This window comes from Diabrotica undecimpunctata, chromosome 3 (genome assembly GCF_040954645.1).
Source record: "Diabrotica undecimpunctata isolate CICGRU chromosome 3, icDiaUnde3, whole genome shotgun sequence".
Classification (NCBI taxonomy): Eukaryota; Metazoa; Arthropoda; class Insecta; order Coleoptera; family Chrysomelidae; genus Diabrotica; species Diabrotica undecimpunctata.
The window spans coordinates 33253523-33281021 of record NC_092805.1 but is presented as its reverse complement, the minus strand read 5'-3'; the positions used below and the strand labels follow the sequence as shown (position 1 = coordinate 33281021).

At 32.8% G+C, this 27499-nt stretch overlaps 2 protein-coding genes across 3 annotated transcripts in view; both read left to right on the top strand.

Moving 5' to 3' along the window:
• The window catches only part of LOC140436657 (P protein-like), a 62157-nt gene extending 59027 nt beyond the window's left edge, over positions 1 to 3130 (top strand). For both annotated transcript variants that reach the window (XM_072525660.1, XM_072525661.1), the window contains exons 14-15: positions 889 to 982; positions 2914 to 3130. In XM_072525660.1, the coding sequence (XP_072381761.1) occupies positions 889 to 982; positions 2914 to 2998 (179 nt within the window). In that variant the 3' untranslated portion in view covers positions 2999 to 3130. The remainder of the gene's footprint in view (positions 1 to 888; positions 983 to 2913) is intronic.
• Positions 3131 to 6923: 3793 nt separating this feature from the next.
• LOC140435545 (regucalcin-like) lies at positions 6924 to 26322 on the top strand. The gene is made up of 5 exons (XM_072524293.1): positions 6924 to 7269; positions 14103 to 14306; positions 15708 to 15923; positions 17415 to 17632; positions 26103 to 26322. The coding sequence occupies exons 1-5, from the start codon at positions 7113 to 7115 to the stop codon at positions 26256 to 26258; spliced, it is 951 nt and encodes a 316-aa protein (XP_072380394.1). The 5' UTR covers positions 6924 to 7112; the 3' UTR covers positions 26259 to 26322.
• The last annotated feature ends 1177 nt before the right edge of the window (positions 26323 to 27499 follow it).

Genomic DNA, 27499 nt, shown 5'->3' with positions numbered 1-27499 from the left:
CTTAACTCTGATAAAACGCAAACTTTGGTTGTATCTGCAAGTAATTTACACAATGATCTAGATAACAAAGAGACTGTTAAACTATTGGGAATAACTATAGATAATCGACTGAACTGGTCGGCTCTTACCTCACAACTTAAAAAAAGCTATCAAGTTCATTATTTGTTATTCGCCAACTAGCAAAGGTTGTCAACTTTGAAACATTAAAAATAACATATTTTTTTATTCCACTTTGACCTAAACTATGGTGTAATCATATGGAGCAATTTAACAAATGCACTAAAAATTTATAGAATGCAAAAGATAACTATTTGGATTTTAGCAGGGGTAAGTTATCTAGAACACTGCCGACCTTTCTTTATCAAATTCAAAATTATGCCGCTACCTACTCTGTTGATATTTCAAGTTCTAACTGAAATTTACAGAAAACGTGCCCATTTAATAAAGCAGTCTGATGTCCACGTTCACAATACGCGAATCTGTTACTACCTACGAAAAAATTGCTGTAGATTACACCTTTCAGAAAAAAAAATTGTCTTAATTATAAATATTACAATATTTTACCAAAAAGTATTAAACAGCTTACCTGTAATAGTTTCGATAAATTTCTTCTTAAACATTGTTTTTACTGCTCAGAAGAATATATGACACTGCAGAACATCCACTGAACTGCTTACCGTAACTTTGCCATAATAATAAACTTTCTGTTTAATATGTGTTCTTGTTTGTATATTAAAGTTACGTTTTATTGCTACAAACAATATTTGTATTTGTTATGTAGTTAAATAAATACTCTACTCTACTCTACCCTAAAATGTTTATTTTTTCTAGTTTTAACAATATTTGTATGAGGTTTTTAATGTCGATATAAACATTCTTGTGTTTTAGGAAACGGTTCCCTTTTTGGTTCATCATCGAATATTATCTGTGCAGGAGTTGCAGAGCAACATGGATACAGATTTAGTTTTTTGCATTTTACCAAGTAAGTAATCTTAAACGTAACTTCTTGAATGTAATATTTGCTATGGTACATGGGATTTTTTTATTTTGTTATTATATTGAACCACATTATATGCATTAAGTTGAAGTGAAGACTTAAAAGCTGTTCTATTTATTGGAATGATTAGGAGTCTTTACCTGAAAAATACTTTGTTTATCTTTATGTCAGCTGATTCTTCATCTCTTTAAAGTTAAGTTTAACCTTTGAATTAAAGTTAAGTTTAAAATTAACCATCTACCTTGGTCAAAAATTAAATCGCAACTAGCTAACTTATGATAGAAATAAAAACTGATTAATCGAATTCTCTGACTAAAATGAACTTGTTATAGATGGAGGTATCTTTAAACGTAAGCGGATACATAAGAAAATATGAATATCATTGGGAGAGAGATACAAGGACCAAATACATCACATGACAATTGAATTTAAATGGAGAAGGTAAATAGAGAAGCTATCTAAAACAAGAAAATATAAGAAATAAATTCACTGAAGAACTGACAATAAATCAAACTATACCACGACAAACTACAGAGTCAGTCGAAGAAACAGGGAAGCACTAAAAAAGTAATGATCAAAACAGCAAAAGAAGCAACCGGATTAAAAAGAAAAGAAAATAAAACATTAAATAACTATAACTAATGGCAAGTAAAGCGGCGGGATCTCTTAATGACACAATCTGGAAGAACGAACACCTAAAAAAAGGCACAAAAACAGGAATCTATAAAGCAGCAATTAGACCTATATTAACATATACGGCGGAGACAAAACCTGACACATCTAAAACGAGAGGACTACTAGAAACAACAGAGATAAAAATACTTCGACGAATCTCAGGGAAGAGCCTGTTGGATAGGGAAAGAAGCGAAAACATAAGAAGAGCAAGCAATATAGAAGACATAAATGGATGGGTGACAAAACGGAAACAGGAGTGGAACGAACACATTAGTAGAATGGTAGAGGATAGGATAGTACGAATAGCACGAGATAAGTCACCAAATGGACGAAAAAGTATTGGCACACCACGGAAAAGATGGTGCGATAATTGAAACAATTTAGAAGGCTAATATTGAAAAAGAAACAGGCTTTTATAGCCTACATACAAGAAGGAAGAAGAAAAAGAAGAAGGATAAGTAAAGATACTTTACAACTGATAGAAAAAAGGAAGAAAATTAATGAAGAAATCTTACAAAGAGAGGATCGAAAAAGGAGAGATCACTTAAAAGAAAATATAAGGAATGAAATACAGAAATAAGGAAACAAGCTAAATGATAAAAAAAACTATATAAAGGAGATGCTTGAAATATTAAAAAAAGCGACCACCTAGGAACACAATACACAAATATAGAAAACCTACCAGGAAGAGCACAAAGAAATATATCTAAGAATAAAACACTTTTGTTCTTAAAACTTCCACAAATTTATTATAATTAATTATTACTACAGCTATTTCGGCAGAGTGCCTTTCTCAAGTGATCTATTTTTGATATGAGTTTACACTTTATAGTCTTAAGCTGAATAAGTTAAGGAGGAAAGAACTGTTGGTCTCAAGTTGATCATTTAGATTTATGTCTGATAAATTCTAATAAACATAGCTTAAAGTCTTTATTTTGAATGTGAAGAATTTGAAATTGGTCAATAAAAGAATGATTTTGGTCTAGAAGATGAAGTGCGTACGTAGAATCTGTTTTTCTATTATTGAAAGCCCTTTTGTGTTCTGCTATCCGTTTGGTAAAACTTCTACCTTCAGTCAAACTTCAGTTTGACCTATGTAAGTTTGTGGCAGTCGCTACATTTAAGTTTTTATTTGCTTGTATTTGAGTTGTTTTTGGACGTTTTGTGTGTTAATAATACAATTTTTTATCTTTTTTAAGAAAGTCAAATAATTACAAAACTTTTTATATTTTTTTTTTCAGAGTTGGATTACCAGTGATGATAACAAGTACCATAATCATAACCATGTACTTACTAGTATGTCATGTAATTCTAGACTGGCAGTAAAACCTTTCAATCCTCTCATGATATATTTTATCAATTGTTTATATTTTTTGTTTGAAAAATGTATATATGAAATTATGGAATACCTAGTTGATCTAGTATATTTTAAATAAATGTGTATTTTATTTTAATTTTATAGGTTTTGACTTTATCAATAAGTTAAAATTTTTTTAACAACAAAACCAGCAGAAGTTTTAAGGCCCAGTGCCTGTTCCTATTTATTTTAGTTCTTTCGGACCACTCATAAAATAATGATTATTTAAAAAACCTCTATAATCCCATATAAACATAATATTTAGATATAAAATGTGTTGTCGAATGCTTCGTCTATATCGAGAAATGCACTAAACATAACCTTTTGGTTTTCCAGAACGTACTCCATCTTCTGTACGAGATGATGCAGTGCCGGTTTCCGTATAAAGAGTTATGCACGATATACATACTGCCCTGATATATAGGACTTTTAACCAATACACCATCCATAATATGTATACCGAGGAGTTCTGGAGTTCTGTACGAATGATATCTATATCATACTTTTGATTGCTTAGAGATGATATGGAAGAGCGTGAAAATGATAATGGTAAACATCGTTTATTTGATTTTTCAGATATTGTTTCGTTATCCAAATTTTTTGAGGAGGAACAGAGATGAAGTAAATTGACTTGAGAGGGATATGGTTCAATATGTAAGGGAAGTTGTAATCCGTCGGTCAATAAATCCCGGGCCTAACTAGTAAAATATCTTTTTTTGGCAAAAATTATTCTTTATTCATCAACATTTAGCGGCGATACAATCGTTCCAGGGCTTTTCTAATTTTTCGATGCCGTCCTTGTAAAACGATTTATGTTTGCCTTCAAAATAAACTTTCGTTTCGGTGATTACTTTCTCATCGGAGGGATATTTCTTGTCAAAGAGCATTTTTTTATCGAAAAATAGGTCGTATTCACTGGGGGCCATAACTGGACTACACGGTGGATGCGGAAGTAATTCAAAGCCCAATTAGTGAACTTTTGTCATCATTTGATCCATTTGTGACACAGTACATTGCTTTGGTGAAACAACAATTTTTTCTTCAACAAAAAAGGACTTTCCTTTGCGATTTTGCTCTTCAAACGCTCCAATAAATAATATAGTAGTAGTGTTGATTGTTTTTCTATGTTTCAAATAGTCAATCAAAATAATTCCTTGTGGGTCCCAAAATACAGAAGCCCTAACCTTTCCGGCGGTTTGTTGCGTATTTGGTCTCTTTGGAAGGCTTTCTCCGGGTGCTATCCATTTAGATGGCTGCTGATTTGGTTCCGGATGGAAGTGATGGATTATTGTTTCATTCAGTGTGACATACCAAAGCGAAAATTCCGAGTTATTCTAATTAAACATGTTCAAACAGCGGCGAGATTCATCAATTCGTTGTACTTTTTGCTCTGGTATAAGAAAACGTGGCACCTATTTGGAAAACAGTATTCTTATACCCAATTGTTTAGGTATAATAGTTTAAATGCTACTCTTTAGTACCTTCTAGTATCAGCTATCTCTTGCAACTTCACTCTGCCGTTTTTCATAATAATTTTCGGCATTTTTTCGATGTTTCAAAACAGCTTTCAGATGAACAGCTTCAAAACTAAATAAGAAAGAAAATTAGGGAGGCTAAAGAAACATACTTCTCTGAAAAATATAAAGAAATAGAAGAACTGCAAAACAGATATAACAACTTTAATCTACATAAAAAAGTCAAAGAACTAGCCGGAGTAGGAAATAGAAGAACCTCGAATATATAATTCGACAAAAATGGAAATATTATATTGGAGACAGAACAAAAACTACGACGATGAAAAGAGTACATCGAGGAATTATTTCATGACCAGAGAGAAGCTAGTACATCTGTAGATAGCCAAACGGGAGATGTAGGCCCAGAGATAACCAAATCAGATGTTAGTCAGGCATTAAACTCAATGAAAACCAATAAATCTGCTGGTCCAGATAAATTATCAAGCGAGCTATTAATGTTGGCCAATGAGAAAAACCTGGACATAATAGTAGAACTGTTCAACGCTATCTATACTACGGGAATCATCCCTAGAGAAATGTTGAGACCCCTATCACCTCTATTATTTAACGCATATTCTGAAGAGGTAATTCCAGAAACTCTGGAAGATGAAACAGTCGGCATAAGAGTAAATGGAGTAGTTAACAACATCAGATATGCAGATGATACAGTAATAATAGCCGATAGTTTACAAGACCTAGAAAGACTCATAAGTAAAATAGTAATGTGTAGTAGGGAGTATGGAATCTCGTTCAATATCAAAAAGACGAAGTTTATGAAAATTTGTAAAAAAAACATAATACTAACAAAATCTTGATAGTAAAGGGCTAGCAGATCGAAAAAGTAATAAAGTACACTTACCTAGGAACACTTATAACAGAAAATAATGACTAAACTGCAGAAACCAAAGGCAGAATCGAAAAAGCACGTTCTAATTTTATGAAAATGAAAAAGGTCCTATGTGGCAAAGATTTAACATTAGCTTTTAAAATACGCCTAACAAAATGTTACGTATACAGTGTACTATACTATGGAGTGGAATCATGGACGTTAAATCTAGACACAATGAGACGACTGAACGCCTTTGAAATTTAGACCTATAGAAGAATTATAAGGATTTCCTGGGTAGATAGAATTACAAACAATAAAGTACTGAGAAGAATAGGTAAAGAGAAGGAAGTTGAACTTACAATAAAAGAAAGAAAGCTACAGTATCTAGGACAAGTGATGCGGGGCAAGAAGTATGGCATCCTGCGACTCATAATGCAAGGGAAGATAGATGGCAGAAGAAGCATCGGAAGAAGACGAATTTCATGACTTAAGAACCTGAGAGAATGGTTTGGAATGCAGCTCAAAACAACTATTTAGAGCTATGTCTCAAAAATTAAATTAGCTACGATGATTGCCAACCTCTGTAGCGGAGATGGCACCTGAAGAAGAAGAAGAAGATGAAGATAGTTTGCAAAAACTGGTCCACAGATTTAACACAAGAGCAAAAGAATTTAATACGACAATCTCATCTCAGAAAATTAAAACAATAGTAGTCAGCAAAGAGCCAACCAGATAAAAATTGATGGCATCGGTATTGAACAAGTAATGGAAATAAAATACCTGGGAATTACACTGTCTAGCTAAGAAGTGAGAGATCAAGTACAAACAGCAAATAGACTGACAGGATGCCCTAATAACACTATATGGCGAGACGGACACATTAAGATTAAGATGAAATCAAGAAATTATAAAGCCAGTGTAAGACCAATAATGATATATGCCTCAGAAACAAGACCTGATACAGCCACAACCCGGCTAACTATATTCAAGAACCCGGTTAACTAAGAATCACTCGGAATGCTATATAATTCAAAGAAATTAATAACATGAAATAAATTCATAGTGAATATTATTCTATGAAAAACCTTCTATGATATTTTTTGATGCCATTTTATTGTAAAATTACCAGAAAAAATTTATAATGCCCAAAAGAAAATTTATTCAACAATTTTTTAGTTACTATTGTTTATAACTTTTTTTATTTTCCATTTTATTATTAAAAGTAATAGAAAAAAAATTGTAGGCAATTTACTTTGCTACAAATAATTTTTAAAATAAAATTACATCCTCTTAAAAATGCAACCCTAATGTAATTTTTTAATAGCCTAGATAGCACTCAAACAAGGTACATATTTCCATGTTAATTACCAACATCTGCAATGGATAAGGCACGAGAAGAAGAAAAAATATTTTCTGAAATATTCTAAAACTTATCAGCAGATTGGAAATAATTTTAACACTCAAGTACTATCTGAATGTATGATTATCTATAATACTTAACTCAGTTAAAGATTATTCAAAAGATAAACATTATTTTATATTATAGATAACATTAAAAACGAACGTAGACTTCTTAAGACTAGTTTGCAATCCTACAGTAGCTATTAACTTTGTTAAGTAATTAACATCTTTAACAGCGTAATTAAAAGTGCAGATAGTTAATTTATTAATTAATTTTTAATTTTATATCTACTTAATTACCGCGTACTCGTCTTTTATTCATTTGTTTCAAATCGCATTATGGCTCCTGTAGTGGAAAAACTTCTATCAGGATTTCTATTGAGTGAAGGTCCACATTGGGATGATAAAAAACAGTGTTTATATTTTGTGGACATATTAAAAAGTACTATCAATAGATACGTACCCAGTACTAAAGAACATACTTGGGCAAAGCTTGGTAAGTTACAAATTTTAACAGAAAATAGTTTATATTAATTAAGAATTTTAAAAGGCCATAATTTTAATTTATTGTTAACAAAATTCAAACAGATCAATTTATTGCAACTCGAAAAATTACGTCGCTTATCTAACAAAACAGTTGGTAACTTCTGTGTAGGTAACTGTTTACAACTCTTTTAAAAGTAACTAACTTTTATTTCCATCTTTATTTTTTAATTTATTAATTTTCATAGATTCTATTAAAGATAGCTTAAGGCCTTTTTTATTGTGGACATTAAAAATTGGAGGTTAAAAGAATTATTATGGTCATATATTATAGAAGGTAAAGCATATACGTAGAATCTATTTTTCTATTATTGAAAGAACTTTTGTGTTCTGGTATACATTTGTTAAAGATCTGCCAGGTTGACCGATTTTTGGCAGTCACCACATGTAATTATAATTTTTTGCTAAGGAGGCCATCTTAAAAGGATCAGAAATAACTTGGCTAGATAGTCTATTAGATAGGCTAGATAATCGAAGCAAAAATCTCTATACTAAAATTCCTCCTGTTTTACCTACTGAACCTTTTGACCACCTCAGGAAGTTACCCCGATATAAATATCTATTCCATGCTTGTTACTTTAATCATGCCACTGTCAAGACACCTCTATGGACTAAAACTATCCGAATCAGAACTTTGCAATTGCAATGGTTCTGCGGATGATTGGCTGTTTGGATGCAAACCTAATGATGATTTAATTAAGTATTTGATGCACATTTTGGTGCAAGAACAAATACTTTTCTCACAAAATCAATCATCTCTCTTATACTTGTCAAGACGAAACTATAAAATAAAAATCATTTTTTCCTTATGTTTATGCTTATGCAATATTATTTCCCTGTAAAATATGAGAATACTATTAAGAAAAAATTATAAAAAAAGTATAAAAAAAATTTGTTCAATTAAAAAAAAATAAATATAAAAACTAATAATTAAGATAAAAAACAATAATATAAAAAAAAAACAAACACAAAAAGGGCCTAAACCTCCGAGGAGCCCGAAATAGTTTATGTCTTAGAGCTGTGAAAAAACTTTATATTTTATTATTTATTAGTATTTAGTATTAGCATTTAGTATTATTTGTCTAATTTCTATTTGTATTTTTTTTTATTTATTGGTACCTATGTATGTACACACAACCTAAGTTATATGAAATTATCTGGTATTTCTTATTATTTCAAGCGAATTTAAAAAAAATCAGCATACGAGGTCAAAGGATATTTGTTTTAAAGCAATTTAATCACCACAATATAAAAATTAAGAAAAAACGGTAAACTTTTAAAATAATAAATTAAAACCACTTCGTTTAAGGTTAATAACATAAAACTTTTGAAAGTGAAACGACTAATGTTTCAAGTGTTTTTATTTATTTGTGTTTTTTTAGTAGTCAGATAAATTGTCAATATTTTGTTGTGGCAGGTTGTTCCGTTCTTCAAGAGCAGCTTGTACTAGCTGTGTAGTATTTTGTGGATTTTCCCAGTGAGCTCTAATTGTTCTATTAAGAATATCCCATAATTGCTCTTAAGGGTTAAGGTCGGGTGAGTAAGCAGGTCACTCCAGAACCGTGATATCTTCGACTTCAAGGTCTATAATCACTCTGCTGGTATGTGAAGACGCAGTTTCGTGCATGAAAATTTAATTTTATCCCATAGCATCTCTCCAGAGCCCAACTACAGGTTCTAGAATAAAATCAACATACCTACGAGCTGTCAAAGTTGGTTGGATGAAAATTAAAGAAGTTTTTTTATTGATCATGATGTCTCCTCAGAACAAGACAAATTTTACTTAAGATCTGTAAACAGATCTGGTAATTTCCATTTTTTCCTGTCTTCTTCGGCCTCTAAGTACACGAATTCGTCGATCATATCATTTTTTACAAATCCTGGTTTTCACTGAAAATATCACATTTTGTCAATTTCTAATATTCCAGTTTAAAGACACTAATTTAAGCGATCAATATTGAGCTGTCTGGATAACTCGGGAACTCGTAACTGTCTACTGCTGTATAGTCCTTCGGTACGAAGTTTTTTTCTTAGCATTTCAACTGAAACACCTGTAGCTTCCAAAAGTTGCCTTTGGAGCTGTGGGTGAGAAATTGTTAAGTCTCTTCTAACAATTGGTCAATGAAACGATCGTGGCGAGCCATTGTTACTTTTTGGCTACTTAGTCTATTCTTTCCCTCTTGTTCCACAAGACCAATAATCTTTTTCCTTTTCACCTGCGGTAACCCCACATAAGGCCTATTTTCGTTTTCGATCGCAAATGTAAATTTATTCATTTTCGTTTACTCTCTCTAAGAGGAAAATTCACTTATCCCAGATATCTACGGTATCAAAAGGATTGAGCTCTGGTGGGACTCTTTCTGTGTTATCGAGCCCTAGGTGACTTGGTACGCTGAAGTATCTCAAAAAATTTTCGCACACATCTGGACGTTGAGAGTAGTACAGCTTTCTGCACTCTGCTTCTCTTGTAAAGATGTTCATTCAGACCTAGCTTTTTATGTTTTCTAAGAGGTTCTTCAGAATGACGCCGGTAGTATAGAGAATAATAGGTATTGTCTGGGTACTTTCCATTCTCCATTGTCTTCGTATTTGAATTTCCAGATCCCTGTACTTGGCGATCATTTCATCCCGTTTAACACGAAGATTATTGTTGTTGGGAATCGCCACATTAATGTGTTGTTTGTCTTTTAAGTTTATTAACTAGTAGGAGATCTGTTCTATTGTCTGCCACTGTTTGGTCTGTAAGCACAGTGTGGCCCCAGTATATCTTGTAGTTTTCATTCCCAAGTATACTTTCAGGAACGTATTGACAATATGGGGGATGGTTTGTTTGGAGAAGTCCCAGCTTGATGGTTATCTCTTAATGAAGGATCTTTCCTACTGAGTTATTACTACTAAAGTTATTACTACTAAGTCTTACTACTAAAGTAAACTACTTACTACTTATTGTTACTAAATGAGTTATGCCGTTCCTTATATTCAGTTGCAACAAATGCCTGGCAGCCCTCGGTAAGATGTTAGATGATTTCTTGAGCTTGACATCCATATCGGTATTTGTTATTTTGGACCTGAGGGTCTTTGACGATATACTTCAGGTAATTTTTGGTTGGTATAACCTGATCCTGAATGGCGGGTAATAAACCTTCGGTTTCAGAGAACATCTTTCCTCCTGATGTCAGCCAATAGTTTGACGCTATTTTGTCGACATAGTCTTGACTGGCCTCATTGGGATATCGCCCATGCAGAGGTTTACCCATCAGGTCGTTCTTTCTATTGCACTTCGAGGATGGTGTTTGTGTGCCTTTGTGAAGTGTGTTCGTACTTTTCGTTGACGATTTTCTATATCCGTTTTTGTTCACTTAACAATACCAAATTAGTAGCTAAACGCGGAACATTTGTAGGTGTTTAGTGCCTTAAACAAATTTTTACTATTAAGTTGTGAACGAAGCAGCTGTTTTACCCTTCGTATAAACTCAGTCGTTATCTCAGTTTTCATTTGCTTATGGTCAATCTTCGGCGCTTGCTTTATTCCGAGGTATTTATACATATCATTTTCACACATGGCCTCGATGTTCTAGCCTTTTTGCATATCAAATCCACCGGGCTAAAACTTTTCTTTGATTATATTAAAGATACGGCACTTGTCAAGACCGAAGTGCATTATAATATCATTGGAGAAATTTTCTACTGTTTTCAGCATTTGATCCAGATGGCTTCCAATGGAAGCCAATAGTTTTAAATCATCCATATACAATAGATGATTAAGCTTTGCCACAACAGTAGTGTTATTTTTTATGCTAAAACCTGTGTCAGTTGAGTTTAGTAGCTGGGATAGGGGGTTCATCGCTAGACAAAACCACAGTGGGCTCAACGAGTTTCCTTGAAATAGGCACCGGGTGATTATAATATTTTCAGTTTCGATATTGTTTTCACTACGTAATTGGAGATGAGTTTTTGTCTTCCTATCTGACATTAAAATTAAAATCGTAAATTAAAAAATCGTCTTAATCATGTAGTGTCATAAAGCAAAAATCTTAGTAAGTTATGTTATGACAGTAATACATCAATAGTTAACTATATATTAAAATTGTAATTTAAAAAGAAATGTGTTGACCTAGTTAGTCACATTTTAATATTTATTTTTATGACATTAATTATCTGATTTTTATTGCTTCTATAATTTATTCCGCACCTAACTAGATTTAGACTTGTTATATAACCGTCGATATAAACAAAACATTTTTTTTTATTTATGAATTATCGACATAGGAGAATTTATCTTGTGAATAAAATTGTATTGTTCTGAAGCTATTTTCTTGTGGCATGTTAAAGTAATTACCATTTTAATGGGAATAAGCCATAATTAAAGGTTAAAGTACGTTTATTGACGTTTCAATTTCCACTTCGGAAATCGTTCTCAAAATACAAACATTAGTTTGTGAGAAAATGGTGAGAAATTAATGAAATTAAGAAGAACAATGCCCAATGCCAAAAAATGTAAAGATTATCGAATAATAAGCCTTATGAGCCATCTCCTGAAAACTTTTTTAAAAATTATACATAAAAGAATATATAAAAAGTGTGAAGAACAAATGACAAACACACAATTCCGCTTCAGGGATGTATTAGGTACTCGAGAGGCACTTTTCGCAATACAAGTTCTCTTTTAAAGATGTAGAGACGTGAATTGTGATATATATGTCTATTTTGTTGATTACCAGAAAGCGTTCGATAGAATAAAACATGACGAACTGATGAAAATATTAAATTCAATTGGTCTAGACAGCAGAGATCGCCGTATATTAAACAATATCTATTACGAACAAACTGCAGCTGTTAGAGTTGGGGATCAGTTAAGAGACGACATAAAGATAAAAAGAGGTGTGCGAGAGGGATGTATATTGTCCCCATTATTGTTCAATACATATTCAGAGCACATTATGAACCTAGCGCTAACGGACATAGACGAGGGAATACTTATAAACGGAGAACAATTGAACAACATAAGATACGCTGATGATACTGTCATTTTTGCAGACAGTCTTAAACGTCTGCAGACACTTGTCTCCAGGGTGGCAGAAGTAAGTAGCAGGTTTGTTACTAGTTAACCAACAACCTGTAACACAAATCACCAACTTTTGTTATCTGGGTACAAACTTAAATGAACAGTGGGACCAATCGACGGAAATTAAGATAAGGATCGAGAAGGCAAGATCAGCTTTTGTCAAAATGAAAAAAATCCACGAAAAACAGCCACGATATAAAATTGGAAATAAAAGTTCGTTTACTAAAATGCTACGTATTCTCCGTTCTTTTATATAGCGTGGAGTCATGGACCTTAACTGAAACATCACTGAAGAGACTCGAAGCATTTGAGATGTGGTGCTATAGACGCAAGTTGAGGATTTCTTGGATAGACAGAGTTACCAACAAAGAAGTACTACATAGAATGGGTAAAGAGCGCGAACTAGTCATAACCATAAAACGTCGCAAACTAGAATACCTGGGCCATATAATGCGCAATGAACAACGAAACAATCTACTTCGGACCATACTTCAAGGTAAAGTGCATGGGAAAAGAGGTCCAGGACAAAGAAGAATATCCTGGCTGCATAACCTGCGAAGTCAACAAAGTCAGAATAGCCATGTTAGTGTCCAACATCAGTAACGGATAGGCACCATAAGAAGAAGAAGAAGAACAACAAGACCAGAGTTATAATGCCAACGGGGAAACAGAATGCATAGAACTAAAAGGAGGAATCCGTCAAGGAGACTCGCTCAGCCCATTGTTATTCAATATGGTGATGAATCAAATAATTCACGAAGTAAGAAAACGACACGGATACCACATAGGAGTGCATAAAATCACGATAATATGCTATGCCGATGATGCAGTATTAATTGGTGATCACGAAGATAACCTACAAAAGCAGCTCCACACCTTCAATATCACAGCAAACAAACCTAATATGAGAATATCAGTAGAAAAAACTAAATGTATAGTGATCAGTAAAGAGCCGCGTAGATGCAAACTAGAAATAGACGGCAAAATTGTAGAATAAGTAATGAAATTCAATTACCTAGGAGTAGAGATCACTAGTGACATAGGGATATAATAACGGAGACCACAAAGCAAGCATCAAAAGCAGCAAGAGTAAGTGGTTGCCTCCGAGAAACCATATGGAGAAACAAATATCTGACCATGGAAAGTAAAACGAAAGTATATAAAAGACAACAGTAAGACCAATCCTAACATATGCAGCGGAGACAAGGACCGATACAAGAAAGACGAAACAACAAATCAACAATATCGAAATCAAAGTATCAAGATCAATAGCGGGCATACCATTAAGGGACCGACAAACCAACAGAAGTGTACGCGAATAATGCAAAATTCTAAATATTAACAGATAAAAACAAGAAAAAAAAAACTGGAAGGAACATGTAAACCGAATGGGACTAGATAGATTAGCGAATATCTGTAAAAACAACAAGCCCTGTAGAGGACCCGTTGGAAGGCCGCCAAAAAGGTGGAAAGATAATGGACAGACAACAACGACTGAAACATAATAAGAGGCAGACAAAGAGAAGTAATCCTAGTCGCGCGAAGAAGAAGAACAAGAAGTAAAATTTATGCGTTAAAATTTCACCCTATTATTACCAACATCATGTTACTTAAAAGTATATTGAGCAAAGAAGAGATTTAACCAAAATAATTCCTCCGAACTTCTATTATATTATTGATAGTTTTTTTATTCGTTATTTTGAATTTAATTTTTATTTCAGATGATCATAACATCTCTATAATAATACCTGTAAAGGATAGAGAGAACTATTTCATTGTAGCTGTAGACAGATCTGTATGTTTGGTGAATTGGGATGGTCAAAGTAAAGAGGTCGCCAACATTGAAACACTTGTTGAAATAGAAGAAGGTACAGAACATGTATTGAATGATGGAAAGTGTGATAACACTGGAAGACTATGGATAGGTAAGATTATATATATATATAAATATATATATATATATATATATATATATATATATATATATTTATATAATAAAGGTAAAAGATCTCGGCATAGCTCGCAACAAAGAAAAAAAAATATAATAAAATATGTGTATAAGATGGAAGGCAACCGTATATACGTATTTCTGACTATCGGTCGTCTTCAGTACGGAGCAGCCAAGTTAGAAAAGGAGCGTATTAACTTGGAAAAGGAAACTTGGAAACCTCAGAGTCTTTTAACATTATTGCCACAAATTGGTCGAATTGCTCCTGTAGTGACCCTTTCCCAAGTTAATATGCTTCTTTTCTAACTTGGCTGCACCGTACTGAAGACGACCAATAGTCAGAAATACGTATATACGGTTGCCTTCCATCTTATACACATATTTTATTATAATCCACAAGGAATATAAGTTTCTGTAGTTGGCTGTATACCATATATACCAAAAATTTTTTTTATTAAAAATCTTTTATAAAAGGTATATAACTTTAAAAGACCCAATCGGGCTATATCACAAAATGTTTTCGGAATCCATATTCCATCATCAGTGCACTTATAAAGTATATAAACACTTAATTAAAAAGAACGTGAAATTTAAATTTTGACCAAGGTTAATACAAAATGTGGCTAATACTTACTAGGTGGATATACATGTATTGAGCCACTAAACATGTGGGTAAAAACCCGTTAAAAGTTACCTGTTAAATTTGTGGTAAATTCTAAGATGTTAAAGTTACCAGTGGATTTGGTGACATAAAACGTATGACTCCACGTGAAGTTGCTGGTCCTGAGACGATATGTCTACGAGGACTTGATGAAAGCAACTGATTGAAATGACAATCTTGACAAGTTAGGTCGGAAGTCCGAACAAAGCAGTCAGTGTAACTTTATGTGTTAGTCGAATTAAGACAGAAGCCAACGTTATTTAAAAATAGAAAAAGTTAAAATTAAAATAATGTAACAGTAGCAACCGTCAATGTTGTTGTTTTAAGTTGTTAATTTGTCCCGAATATATTTTTAAGAACATGGTGGAAATTGTTTTATTAATTAATGTATGTGGTGAGAAAATTTTGTGGGTATTGTTAGGCAACCAACTATACATATGTCTTAAAGTGGTGTGAATTAGAGATTCTAATATAAGGTCCTTATGTTTTTTCAACATTTGGTACCTGGAAAATGGAAAATAGACATATGTGGGAAGTTGGATTCTTGAAAATTTATTGTTGATGGGTGAAATAGGAATTGATGTATTTTATATTTGAAGATGGTATTGAGTGAATAAAATAAAAGCTTGTGTAATCTAGTTAAATATTACATGAACACTATGATAACTTGTACATGATTTTCTTTAAATCTTTTATTCTATACTCATTTATTTTTAGGTACAATGGGGGCATCTGTGAAAGCATTACACAATCTAAAAGACGGACAAGGAGGATTTTACAGTATCGCTAATAAAACGGTTCAGTTACATAGAGATAACGTTGGATGTTCGAATGGACTTGCATTTGACTACAAGCTGAAGAAATTGTACTATAATGATTCGTTAAAAGGAACTCTAGATGAATATGATTTTGATATTGAAAGTGGAACAATCTGTAAGTATTTGTGTGTACAACTTGGCCTGTGGCAATTTTGTTTGTATGCTCGACTCGTTCTGGCAATTTAGTAAATGCCAGGATACCGTCAGGCTGACTTGACCGAGAAAAAAGTCCTAAAATATCTTTAGTCAAATCCAAATCTAGTCATTCTTCCCGCCGATAAAAGCAATGCCACCGTTATCCTAACACTTTTTGTTAGATTAATAAATTCTTAAATCTCGTTATTACTCCAGACTACAGAATTCCTAATAATCCAACAACCTATCTAGAGAGAACAACAAAAGGCATTATCAATAAAACCTATCTTCCAGTTGATGTAAGACAATCTCTAGTTCCTCGTGAGAAGTCTTTCAAAACACCTCTAATGTATGGCCTACCCAAAATTCACAAACCCTATATTCCTCTACGCCCCATTGTCAGTGCATACAACTACCCTACACAACCATTAGCCAGGCACTTGGTCAAAACTCTACAAAAAGTTTTTTTGATTTTATCGAACTTCTTAAACGCAATACCCTATCTCACCGTCAGACATTCTAGTAATTTCCTATATCGTTTCACTCTTTACAAACATTCCTATAGACAAAACTCCAAATATTCTGAAAACTACAGTATCCAATAAGAACACTTATCTGTTATTAAACATTGTATATTCAACACTTACTCATCTTTCAAAATTAATTCTACAGACAAATAAATGGACTTCTCACCATCTCCAGTAATTGCCAATATCTCTATAGGCTACGATATGTTGACGATACATTTGTCATTTGACCCCACGGCAGGGATACTTTAGTGTCTGTTCAAACCCATGTGGTATACATCCTAGTAACCAGTTCACGATGGAGGTGAAAACTGATTCATCCCTACCATTTCTCGACGTTACCATAAAGAAAAACCAGTCCCAAGGTTTTCATTACTCTGTTTATCAAAAACCCACCCATATCAATAGTTATTTGCATGCCAAATCTCATCATACACCTTCACAAATAATTCAGTCATTAATACCCTTGTCTCCAGATCAATACGCTTTTGGAATAATGCAAGTAAACCCCTAAGCTCTCTTCAAACAAGCCCTCATTTAAAACGGTTGATGCAAGAATCACACCCATAGAAGCATCCATAGGCATTAATCTCCCACACAATCTCAACCCAAAGACTTGGACAAACAACTTTTCTTCCTTATATCAAAGGTGTTACTGACAAAATCGACAAAATTCTTAAATCAAAAGGAATAAAGACTAATAATTTTTAACCCCTAACAAAAATTTTCATTTCTTGTCCGTTCAATGACAGACAACATTCCAAATGGAGTTTATGAAATTCCTTGTACTGGACTGTCACAGTAACATATATATTTCTTGGTGCGTAATACTTTTTTGAGCCCCAATTTTTATATTCCTTGACTTAGGCTTTTTCAAATCATAATATCTTATTTTCCATATTTTCTAAATTTTAATAAATATTAAACATTTTCAATTACTCTAGCTAACTTAAACCATGTTTTGAAAAATTTCGGTGATGACCAATCTGGTGACAAAGTGCTTGTTTTGGATCCCGAGGAGTTTTCTGGTGTATGTGATGGTATGACTATTGATTCTGAAGGAAATCTCTGGGTTGTAATTATTGGTTCATCAAAGATAGTGCAAATAAAACCAGGAAAACCAGCAACTATCTTGCAGTCTGTCGAGTTTCCAACTCCTCAAGTAAGTATAATAAATTTAAACATGGTTTGGCGTTATCAGAACTGACACTTCTCTTTCTGTAAAAAAAAACAGATTTAGAACAGTATTTAATACAGTAAAAAATAATTAACATACAACCTTAATTAATACCTTAATTTGAATATGTATTATTATTTGTAATAAAATAGGATTGAATCTGTAATAAATCTAAGATTGAGAGCTAAGGGATGCTTAGCACTGTCACCACTAAAATATCCCCTGTGTTTAAAGGAGATTTAGCTGTCCGAGCGAATTTGAGGCATACTGGTCCACTAGTTCGAATAGGTCGTGATTTCGCCCTCGCGGATTTACAAGAGTGTAGGAAGAAAAACAGGATAGGGGCTGAAGGGTACTCCGATGCAGGCTCTGTAAAGAGTCAGAGGCTATGGGCTTGCGTTAGAAGCCAGGAAGATGTACAAAGCAAAAATGTGTTCTCTTCTTGTCTATATCTAACGGTAAAATAAAACAAGCTACTTTCAACTTACTGTATAATTAACAAATCGTAATTTTACATCTACTACACAAAACGTACAATGCTGTTAGTGGTTATTATTGTTTGCGAAGGGAGACGAGAAGAGATTTTACTAAGGGAATTTAAAGGCGGACAACCTACTATTAATTGTTCCCAAAATGATTAGTAGACATTGTTCGTTACCTTAGCGTACTTAGGCCCTAGCTAATGAATACGCGTTGTAGTCCGTTACGGCGTTAGTACGTTATGGCGGTACTGAGCGAGACGAAAAATTCGTATTTTCGAATCTCTACCTTCCGTCGCACACGAATATCGCGATGATTTAGCTAACGCTTGCCGCGCTGACTGCCGAGGTACCACTGGCACCGGATGCGGCCGGATACCCTCTGGCTTGGTTGCCAGAACGCTACTACCGCCTGGCTCGTTCGCCAGCCCCTTACTACCCGTTTGACCCACTTCTGTTTGTTTTTATCTATTGCCAACTCGTACCTTAGATTCTTTTGTCACGTCCGAAGTGGAGATTTGTTTCTACGTTTTCGCTGATTATGCCATCTATTCCATGTGTTAAACTGGATCACGCCATGTAAAACTTCTTAGTCAGCTCAATTCTTATCACTTGTTTAACAATTCGTACCTTGTACTATTTTCCAACAAGGTCTAAAGTGTCGTAATTTTTAAAACATTCAGGCTTGTGTTAACTAGGTCAATTGTTTTGTTTTTAATTTGAAATGTATACGTTAAACTGTGTCGAATTTATTCTTTATTAATTTGGAACATATAATAATTACTTAAATAATTATTACTCTTTTCTAGGCTAACTACCCCTTATTCTTTCCTTCTTTATTCCCTTGCTATGTATACATTGCATATTTAATTCCAGCTACAAGCAAAAAACTTCTGTTTTTCTATTGGAAATAGTATACTCGTCTCACATTGTACGTGGTCTTTCTACCATGCGGTCCATATGTATGGAATAAATTAATTTTTAGCGTTATTATGTACTATGTGAAAAAAACCTGAAACAGGTCGATTCTTATTTTTAAATTGACAATCCCCCTTTGAATCATAAGCACCCCCTCGAAAATTGTGCGACACCTTGTTAGAAAGGGATTTTGGTTCTCTGTTCAGTAATATAAAGTTTTTTGAGTTTGTGCAATCATAACTGAGAAAATCGATTTTTACAATAATTATATTAAATGACCACCATTATTCACTTATTGACAATAACCGAGGCGATCGGGATACCATATCGTATCTGTTCTGCTAAACATTAGGAAAAAAACTTAAAAGATAATAAAATATTAGTCAAAAAGCCAAATAAACAATTGACATGAATCTAGTAGGCTACTGTCATTTAGGTATTTAAAGTTACTAAAAGCGTCAGTGTAATATTTGTGCGCGTATTAAATTTAATTATGGCTCATTTGTCCGAGACACAAAGAATAGACATTTTAATTATGATTGGTTGTGGTAATAAAAGAAGAACTCAAAAGGAGGTTTGTGAAATGTTTAATAATAAATACACTGGTGAACAAGTTTCGATATACTGGACATGTAAAAAATATTGAAAACCCAGGTAGAAATGATAAATTTACTGATGAAAAAAAGTTAGATGTACTTCTAGAGATTGAGGATAATCCGCATAAGACAACTCGAGAACTTGCCGCCATCAATTATGTAAGTAAATCATGTATTTTGAGAGTTTTGCATAAAGGAAAATACCACCCTTACAAAGTTCAGTTGGTTCAGGAGTTAAATGAAGATGATCCTAATAGAAGGCCAGAATTCTTTGAAATGATGGTGGACAGAATGAACGCAGATTTGCAGTTCATAAACAAAATAGTTTTTTTCTGATGAAGCGACGTTTCATTTAAACGTAACGGTTAACAAACAGAACTGTAGATATTGGAGTAGAGAAAATCCGCACTGGGTGTGTGAGACTCACACACAATATCCTAAGAAAGTTAACGTTTGGACTGGTATTATTAACAATAAAATTATTGGTCCTTATTTTTTTGAGGTCACAGTTGATGGTTTATTTAGATTTTTTGATTACCTTTTTAGTGCCTACATTACGAAGAGATGTTAATCATCCAAATGAGATAGATCGATCTATTTAATACCAACAAAACGTAGCTCCACCGCATTTTGCACATATAGTTAGAAATTATTTAAAAGAGGTTTTTCCAAATAGGTGGATTGGACGACGTGGAACGATCGAATGGCCGGCTAGATCCTCCGATTAGACTCCTCTTCGTTACTTCTTATGGCGTTTTTTAAAATCTACAGTATATTTTAATAGACCAAACAGTATTGCCGATTTAAAAGTTAGGATAACAAAAGAAATTAACAAAATAACCCCGAGGTCGTACAAAATGTTGTACGAGAATTCCAAAATCGCCTCGATTATTGTCAAGAAGAGAATGGTGGTTATTTTGAACATGTAATTTAATTGTAAAGTATATTGAAAAGTACATTCTAAATATTATGTGGCATTTAACCTAAAGTTTTGTGATAGAGACATTATCAATATTTTACATCTTAAAAATCAATTTCCCCAGTTTTTATTGCATCAAAATTAAAAAAACTTTATATTGCTAAACAGAGGAGTAAAATCCCTTTCTAAAAAGATACGATACGACCCCCTTTGATATTTAAAATTTTCGAGGGGGTGCTTATAATTCAAAGGGGGTGCTGGAGGGGAATAATATTTTTATACTGTAAATTGTCAATTTAAAAATAAAAATCGACCTGTTTCAGGTTTTCTTCACATAGTACATAATATCGCTTAAAATGAATTTATTCCATACATATGGACCGCATGGTATATCTCTTTAAATTTCTTTTATATTTTAGTTAGGCATATTTTGGCAATGTTTTGTTTTCCATCCTGTAAGTATTCTGTCTTTATTTAACTGTATAATATGTTTATGTTTTTTTGTATATATTTATACAATATTTATACAAATAACAATATTTATTTATACAGGATGAAGGTAATTACACTTTTATCATTGTTAATTTTATTTCTTCCCAGAAGGGAAGTATGTAGTAGGTATAAGTAATTTCGAAACAAAATTTAGAGATAATAACCAAAAAACCGTTTTGAGATTCTGGCAAACAAATGATTTTACTTCTATTATCTAAAAGGTTTGCAAATAATAAATTAAAATTGGTGGGATAATTATGAAAATAAATATAAACAAATAAGGCTTAAATGCCAAAAAAATCGTTCGACTTTTGTTTTATAGCTAACTTAGGAAAAAACATAGCTAATAAGTGTTATTCCTTATACCTCAGTGGTGTTAAAAACATTTAGGAAAATCTGGAACTATCACTATCACTATTACCACCAATTTCTATAATCAACTTTTCGATCATGACCTCAGGTCGTTCCCAGAACTTTTTTTACTGTATTCTGCCCATGCTTAACACAGTTTTTCTATTTCTTCGGGGATATGTTGTTAAGAGCATCATTTAAAGGATTTTGACATCTGCAAATTTAAAATTCTTGTTGTTAGCAGCAAACAAAAGCTCACAGTGGTAGGGTGACAAACGCCAAACGGTCGATATTTTTGATCGTAACCAGTCTTTTAGTTTTTGCTTTGTATATGCTGTAGTAGGTACATTTTCACATTTACAGGAGGCCTATGTCCAGCAGTGGACTCAAAACGGCTGATGATGACAATAATACATATTTCATTTTCCAAAATGAATTGTACGTCCAAATAAAAGGTGCACCCATGGGTGGAACCATATCACCATCTTTGGCAGAAATTATAATGAACTCCCTACTTCACTACTGTACTCGAGAAGTTGATTTCCAGTTCCCTTTCATCTACCAATATGTAGACGACCTCATATGTGCAGTCCCAGCTGACAAAATTAACTACACTTCTAACACATTTAACTCCTATAACACTCAACTACAATTTACTGTCAAAACAGATTAAAATAATATGGTGCCATTCCTCGACACTAATGTAACCAGATATGAGGATAATACAATAAGGTTAAACTGGTACAAAAAGAAAACATTCTCAGGTAGATATCTGCCTTTTTACTCTTATCATCCGGATGAACAGATGATCAACATCATCAAAGGTCTGAAAAACAAAATAAAAAGAATTTGTCACCCTTCTGACTACAATAAGAACATCAAGTTACTTTATGAGATTCTTGGAAAGAATCACTATCCTAAGATGCTGCTGAACAAATTGCTCTTCCAAGATATGCCAACGGCAAGAACACATTAAAGACAAGCATTAGAAGAAGAATCAGTAGAACTTTTCTATGGGAGATGGACTTCAGGGGTTTATCACCACAGATCACAAACTTTTTCAGACAGTTTATTATAATAATAGCAAATTTAGTGTACAAAAGATTAGGGACATACTTCTCACCTGACAGAAAGAGTTAAAAAACTGATTAACTTCAATGTCTCTTCTTTGTCAACCATTTTCCATCCACTCCTGAATGTAGGTCTCTCCCAATTGCTTCCATCTTTCTCTATCTTGCGCCAATCTAATCCACTGTTTGCCTGCCACTGTTCTTATGTCATCTACCCATCTTTTTTGAGGTCTTCCCGTGCTTCTTGTTGTCGTCCTTGGTCTCCATTCTAGAATTCTCCGTGTCCACCTGTTGTCATTATATCGGGCTACGTGACCTGCCCAGCGCCATTTAATTTTTGCAATTTCTTCCACAATATCCCTAATCTTCGTTCTACGTCTTATCTCGGTGTTTCTAATCTTGTCTCTTAGTGATATTCCAAGCATGATTCGTTCCATTGCTCTTTGCGTTGTTTCTAATTTTTTAGCAGATTTTTTGGTAAGGGCTACTGTCTCCAAGCCGTAAGTACAAACTGGTAGTATGCATGTGTTATACACCTTTTTCTTTAAGTTTACAGGAATGGAGGTGTTTTTCAAGATATATGCTAATTTGCCGAAAGCGCCCCATGCCAGTTGTGTTCTTCTTCAATGTAGTGTATTCTATTCCATGTGGTTCCTGTTCGTAAGTGTATGTCGGTCAAACCAGCCAAAAACTATCAAAAAGATAGCTTTGCATAAGAGTGATGTTGTGAGGAAGCCTACAAGTAGAGCTTTTAGCCAACATATGAAGAATACTGGACACATTGCCAACTATGACAATGTCGAAGTACTAAAAAAGGTTGACAACCAATTCAAGAGAAATTTCATAGAAATGTGCTACATCCATAACTGTAGCTCTTCTATGAACTGTAACAAAGATGTGGAAAACTTGAGTTTTATTTACTCATTTTTGCTTCAACAAGACCTGACAAGACGTAACAGACTCGAATATGGAGGCAACTTATCATAACACACACACAAATAATCTACCTGCACTTAAGAGCAGATTTAATTTCCCAGCTAATTGTATTTTTTTTTAAGTTTTGTTCCAACTGATGGTTCCATCTTATTGCATGAGATGTAAATATAAATATAACCTTGTTACATATAAAATCCAGATATTGACAGAAGATAGCAAGATTTTCAACAAAAGAGAAGAAGAATTCTTCTATTGTACTTCTTCCCTTGGAGGTGCCTTTGACATGAAGTTTTAGGTTTAATTGTTTTTAGATATTTTTGTGTTGTATTTGTAAAAATACCCTTTTATGTTGTAATGTTTGTATTTAATATTTTAATGATTTTTTTAACATATTTTATGACAATGCACACAAGGACTAACTGAACATTTTCAATGTAAGTTTTAGATGCTAACTTCCACCAATTGTACTAAATAAGTTTTCCATTTAGGTGCTGATAAAGGTAACAGCCAATCACCTAAAATTTCACATTTTGAATAAAGTTCTTCACCAACTGGCTTATACCATCTTTAGTCAATCCTTTACCAAACGTTTTCCCGAAAGTTATCCATCAAAGAAGTATATATATATATATATATATATATATATATATATATATATATATATATATATATATATATATATATATATAGTTTGAATTTAGTTCTTGAACCTTAATATATATTTTTTTAGTGGATTTTCTTGGGCTTAGGTTCATAAAAAAAATTTGATTTGATACTAAGACATTTTCATATATTTTTTCGACGTTTCGGCAGGAAATCCTTGCCTTTTTCAAGAAGTAATATTGACTAAAAAACATTTTATGACAGACATAATAAGGTTTAAAAGTTAAACTTTTGACTTACCAAGCATGTAAAAATTCGGTACTAACAAGTAGACGTCACAATTGAAATAATATTAAAAACATAGGACATACCCACTAAGTCACTACATGTATAATGTATTTTAAATCTAATGTGTTGTTTATTGATGTTAGTTTATCGTTTAAACAATCAGTTATATTAACATCATAGGCGTTCTGAGATTGTCTTTTTATATGTTTTTAAATTAAGTTAAAATATATTTTGTTCAAATTTTTGACATCTTTTTTATCATTTATTGCATTATTATTTTTTTTTATTTGTATAGACTCTAGAAGCTCTCTCTTCTTCCTGTTGGGTTCACTTTTTAGGATCTTGGTTTTCTCAAAATCAAATTTATGTTTTTTTTTCGTTTTCATGTTTTGTGAGGGCGGTTGAGTTTTTTTTTGTCATATTTGTGGGAACGTATTCTTGAGTTAAGTAGCTGACTGGTTTGTCCAATATAAACTCCATCACAATTCGAGCAGGGAATTTCATATACAACATGCGATCTTTTTAATAGAGGGGTTTTTGTTTTTAATCTTGTAAAATTCTTTTTCAAAAGATTGTGCCCTTTATGAGCAACCGTAATATTATGTTTGGACAGAAGATTTGCAATTTGTTCTGATAATCCTTTTATATAGGGAAGAGACATGTAGTTTTTCTTTACCGTGTTGGTTTCATTGTTATTATTGTTATTGTAAAATTTATGCAGTCGCGATTTGAAAGTGTTGTGTATAAGGTGATGTGGTTATCAATTAAGTGTTAGTCCTGTTTTTGCTTTTTTAATGGCCTGAGGTCTATTGATAGGATCGGATAATCTAATAGCTCTATCGGCGAGTCCCATAACTACTGATTTCTTTTGTGACAGGAGATGATGAGAGTTGAAATTCAGATATCTCGACGACCAGGTTTTTTTGGTGTACCATGAAGTAGTTATAGTGCTGTTTTCTCTATGTAAGGTCAGGTCCAGAAAATTAATTTGATAATTTTTTTCAATTTCTAATGTGAATTTTAGTTTTTGGTGAAAGTTATTGAATTGATTTAGTAAAATATCCATTTTATCCTCTGGTGCTGCGCTCAAGCAGTCATCTATATAACGATAGAAAAAAGGTATATCAAAATCTATTTTATTTAAAACAATTTCCTCTAGATGCTCTAAAACTAATTGAGCGATGGCACTGGATATGCTAGCACCCATAGCACATCCATCTGTTTGTTGGAAGATTTTGTTTTTATATAGGAAATAGGTTGACTTTAATGTTGTTTCGACTGCTAGCAGAAATTCTTCTAGAGGGATGTCTGTGAACGCTTTGATTTCATTCCACTTTTTTTAATAATGTCTTTCGCTAAAGCTAAAATTTTTTTTGAACCTAAGCCCAAGAAAATCCACTAAATATATATATATATATATATATATATATATATATATACATATATATATATATATATATATACATATATATATATATATATATATATATATATACGTATATTTGAGTACAAAGTTAGGATTATTCAAGAGTAGAATATTGTTTTACAACTGTTAACTCGGGTTAGTATTACGTTGTTATTATTTTTATTTACGTTCCGTTAACATTCATTACTATAACCAATAAGTATAATAATGTAGCGAAATCAAATGTATTTTATATTAAGTTCATTTACCTAAGGACCAAAAGGCACATCGACATACAAAGTGTTTTAAAATGTTTCCGTTTCTCCTTTTCTAACTGCTCTGTCATATCGTATGGTTTATTATCTGATGATATATAATTATGAACTTTATTTTTTTAGATAACTTCTATAGCATTTGGGGGTCCCAATCTAGACGAGCTCTACGTTACAAGTGCAAATTTTAGCTCTCAACCAAAAGGAGAAAGTCCTGGATGTTTATTTAGGGTAACGGGACTAAATTGCAAAGGAATTCCCGCTGACGTAGCAGTGATATAAAAAATAGTGTCAGCTAAAATGAAGATAACTTTAATAAAAATATGATTTTTCAATAAATATTTCACACAAATCGTTTTTTTTACACAATTTTTTACTTATCTTAGATACCTAAATATTTTTTAATCAACCGTGGTAATTGTTTATTAGACCTTCAGCACTAGCTGAAGTAAACTGGGTGTCAGTGATGTCATCGAATATACATTGAAAAAAAAGTGAGTGGTTAGTGGGTTAAAAGTTAGCTTAAATGAGAGGACATTTTATTCCTATTATTACAGCTCTAAAACTATATTTTTGTGTTATTTCCTTTAACTACTGACGTGAACGTTTTTTTGAAACTACTTCATTAATTTAATAGAATACGTTTCGCTTTTATTTTTATTTTAAAAGCATCATCAGTTCTCTACAAATAGAAATGATTTTAGAATATACGTAAAAAATGAACAGGGTTCAAACTTAAAAAAACGATTTGTAGGTTTTTTTATGATGTTGTAAAAACTCTAAGATATTTTAACATTAAAACTTAACTAACTAAACGAGGAAAAAAAACAAAAGCACAAAAAAACTGTAATTGAACACTAGAACACTAGTGTTCAATTATCATATAAGAACGAATATTAATCAGAACCGTGCTAAAGTTGTCATTACTAAAATAATTTGAGGTTTCTTCGGTGACTTTCCCTTGAGTTTTGAAGCTGAATAGTTCTTTCCGAAGTGAGAAAGGACCTAGAAGCAGCAAGATTAGCTTCCACTTCAGTTGGATCAATTCCATAGGGATCGTTAAATTATAGAAAGTTTTTTCGTAGATCTTCAGTCTTAATGGGAAGTCCTTCGGAAGCCTTATTTTGGTGAATCCTTCGTAACATACTCAAGCAGGTTGGTCGTGTAGAAAAGCAAGATGTATCTTAATGGCTTTCAATATATCCGGTTCCCTTAATCTTGCTAGAAGATATCGACTGTTTAAGTTAATTTAACTCTTGGTGGGGTCAGAGGATCCAGATTTGTCGATGGTTCCAAAATATCCTTTTTAATAAAGTTAATATACAAATGGAAAGCATTCTTAGATCTGCCAATTTTGATGACCTGCTTGTCTGTTAGTATTTTTGGGTTTTCCACTTCATTTTTTTTTTGTTGCTTAAAATGATAATTGGATTTTCGAAGTTAACGGGGCTTATGACTTTCTTCAGACTCAGATATTTCATTCAGATGAAGGCGTTGGTTTGGGACATGAAGATTATATAAAC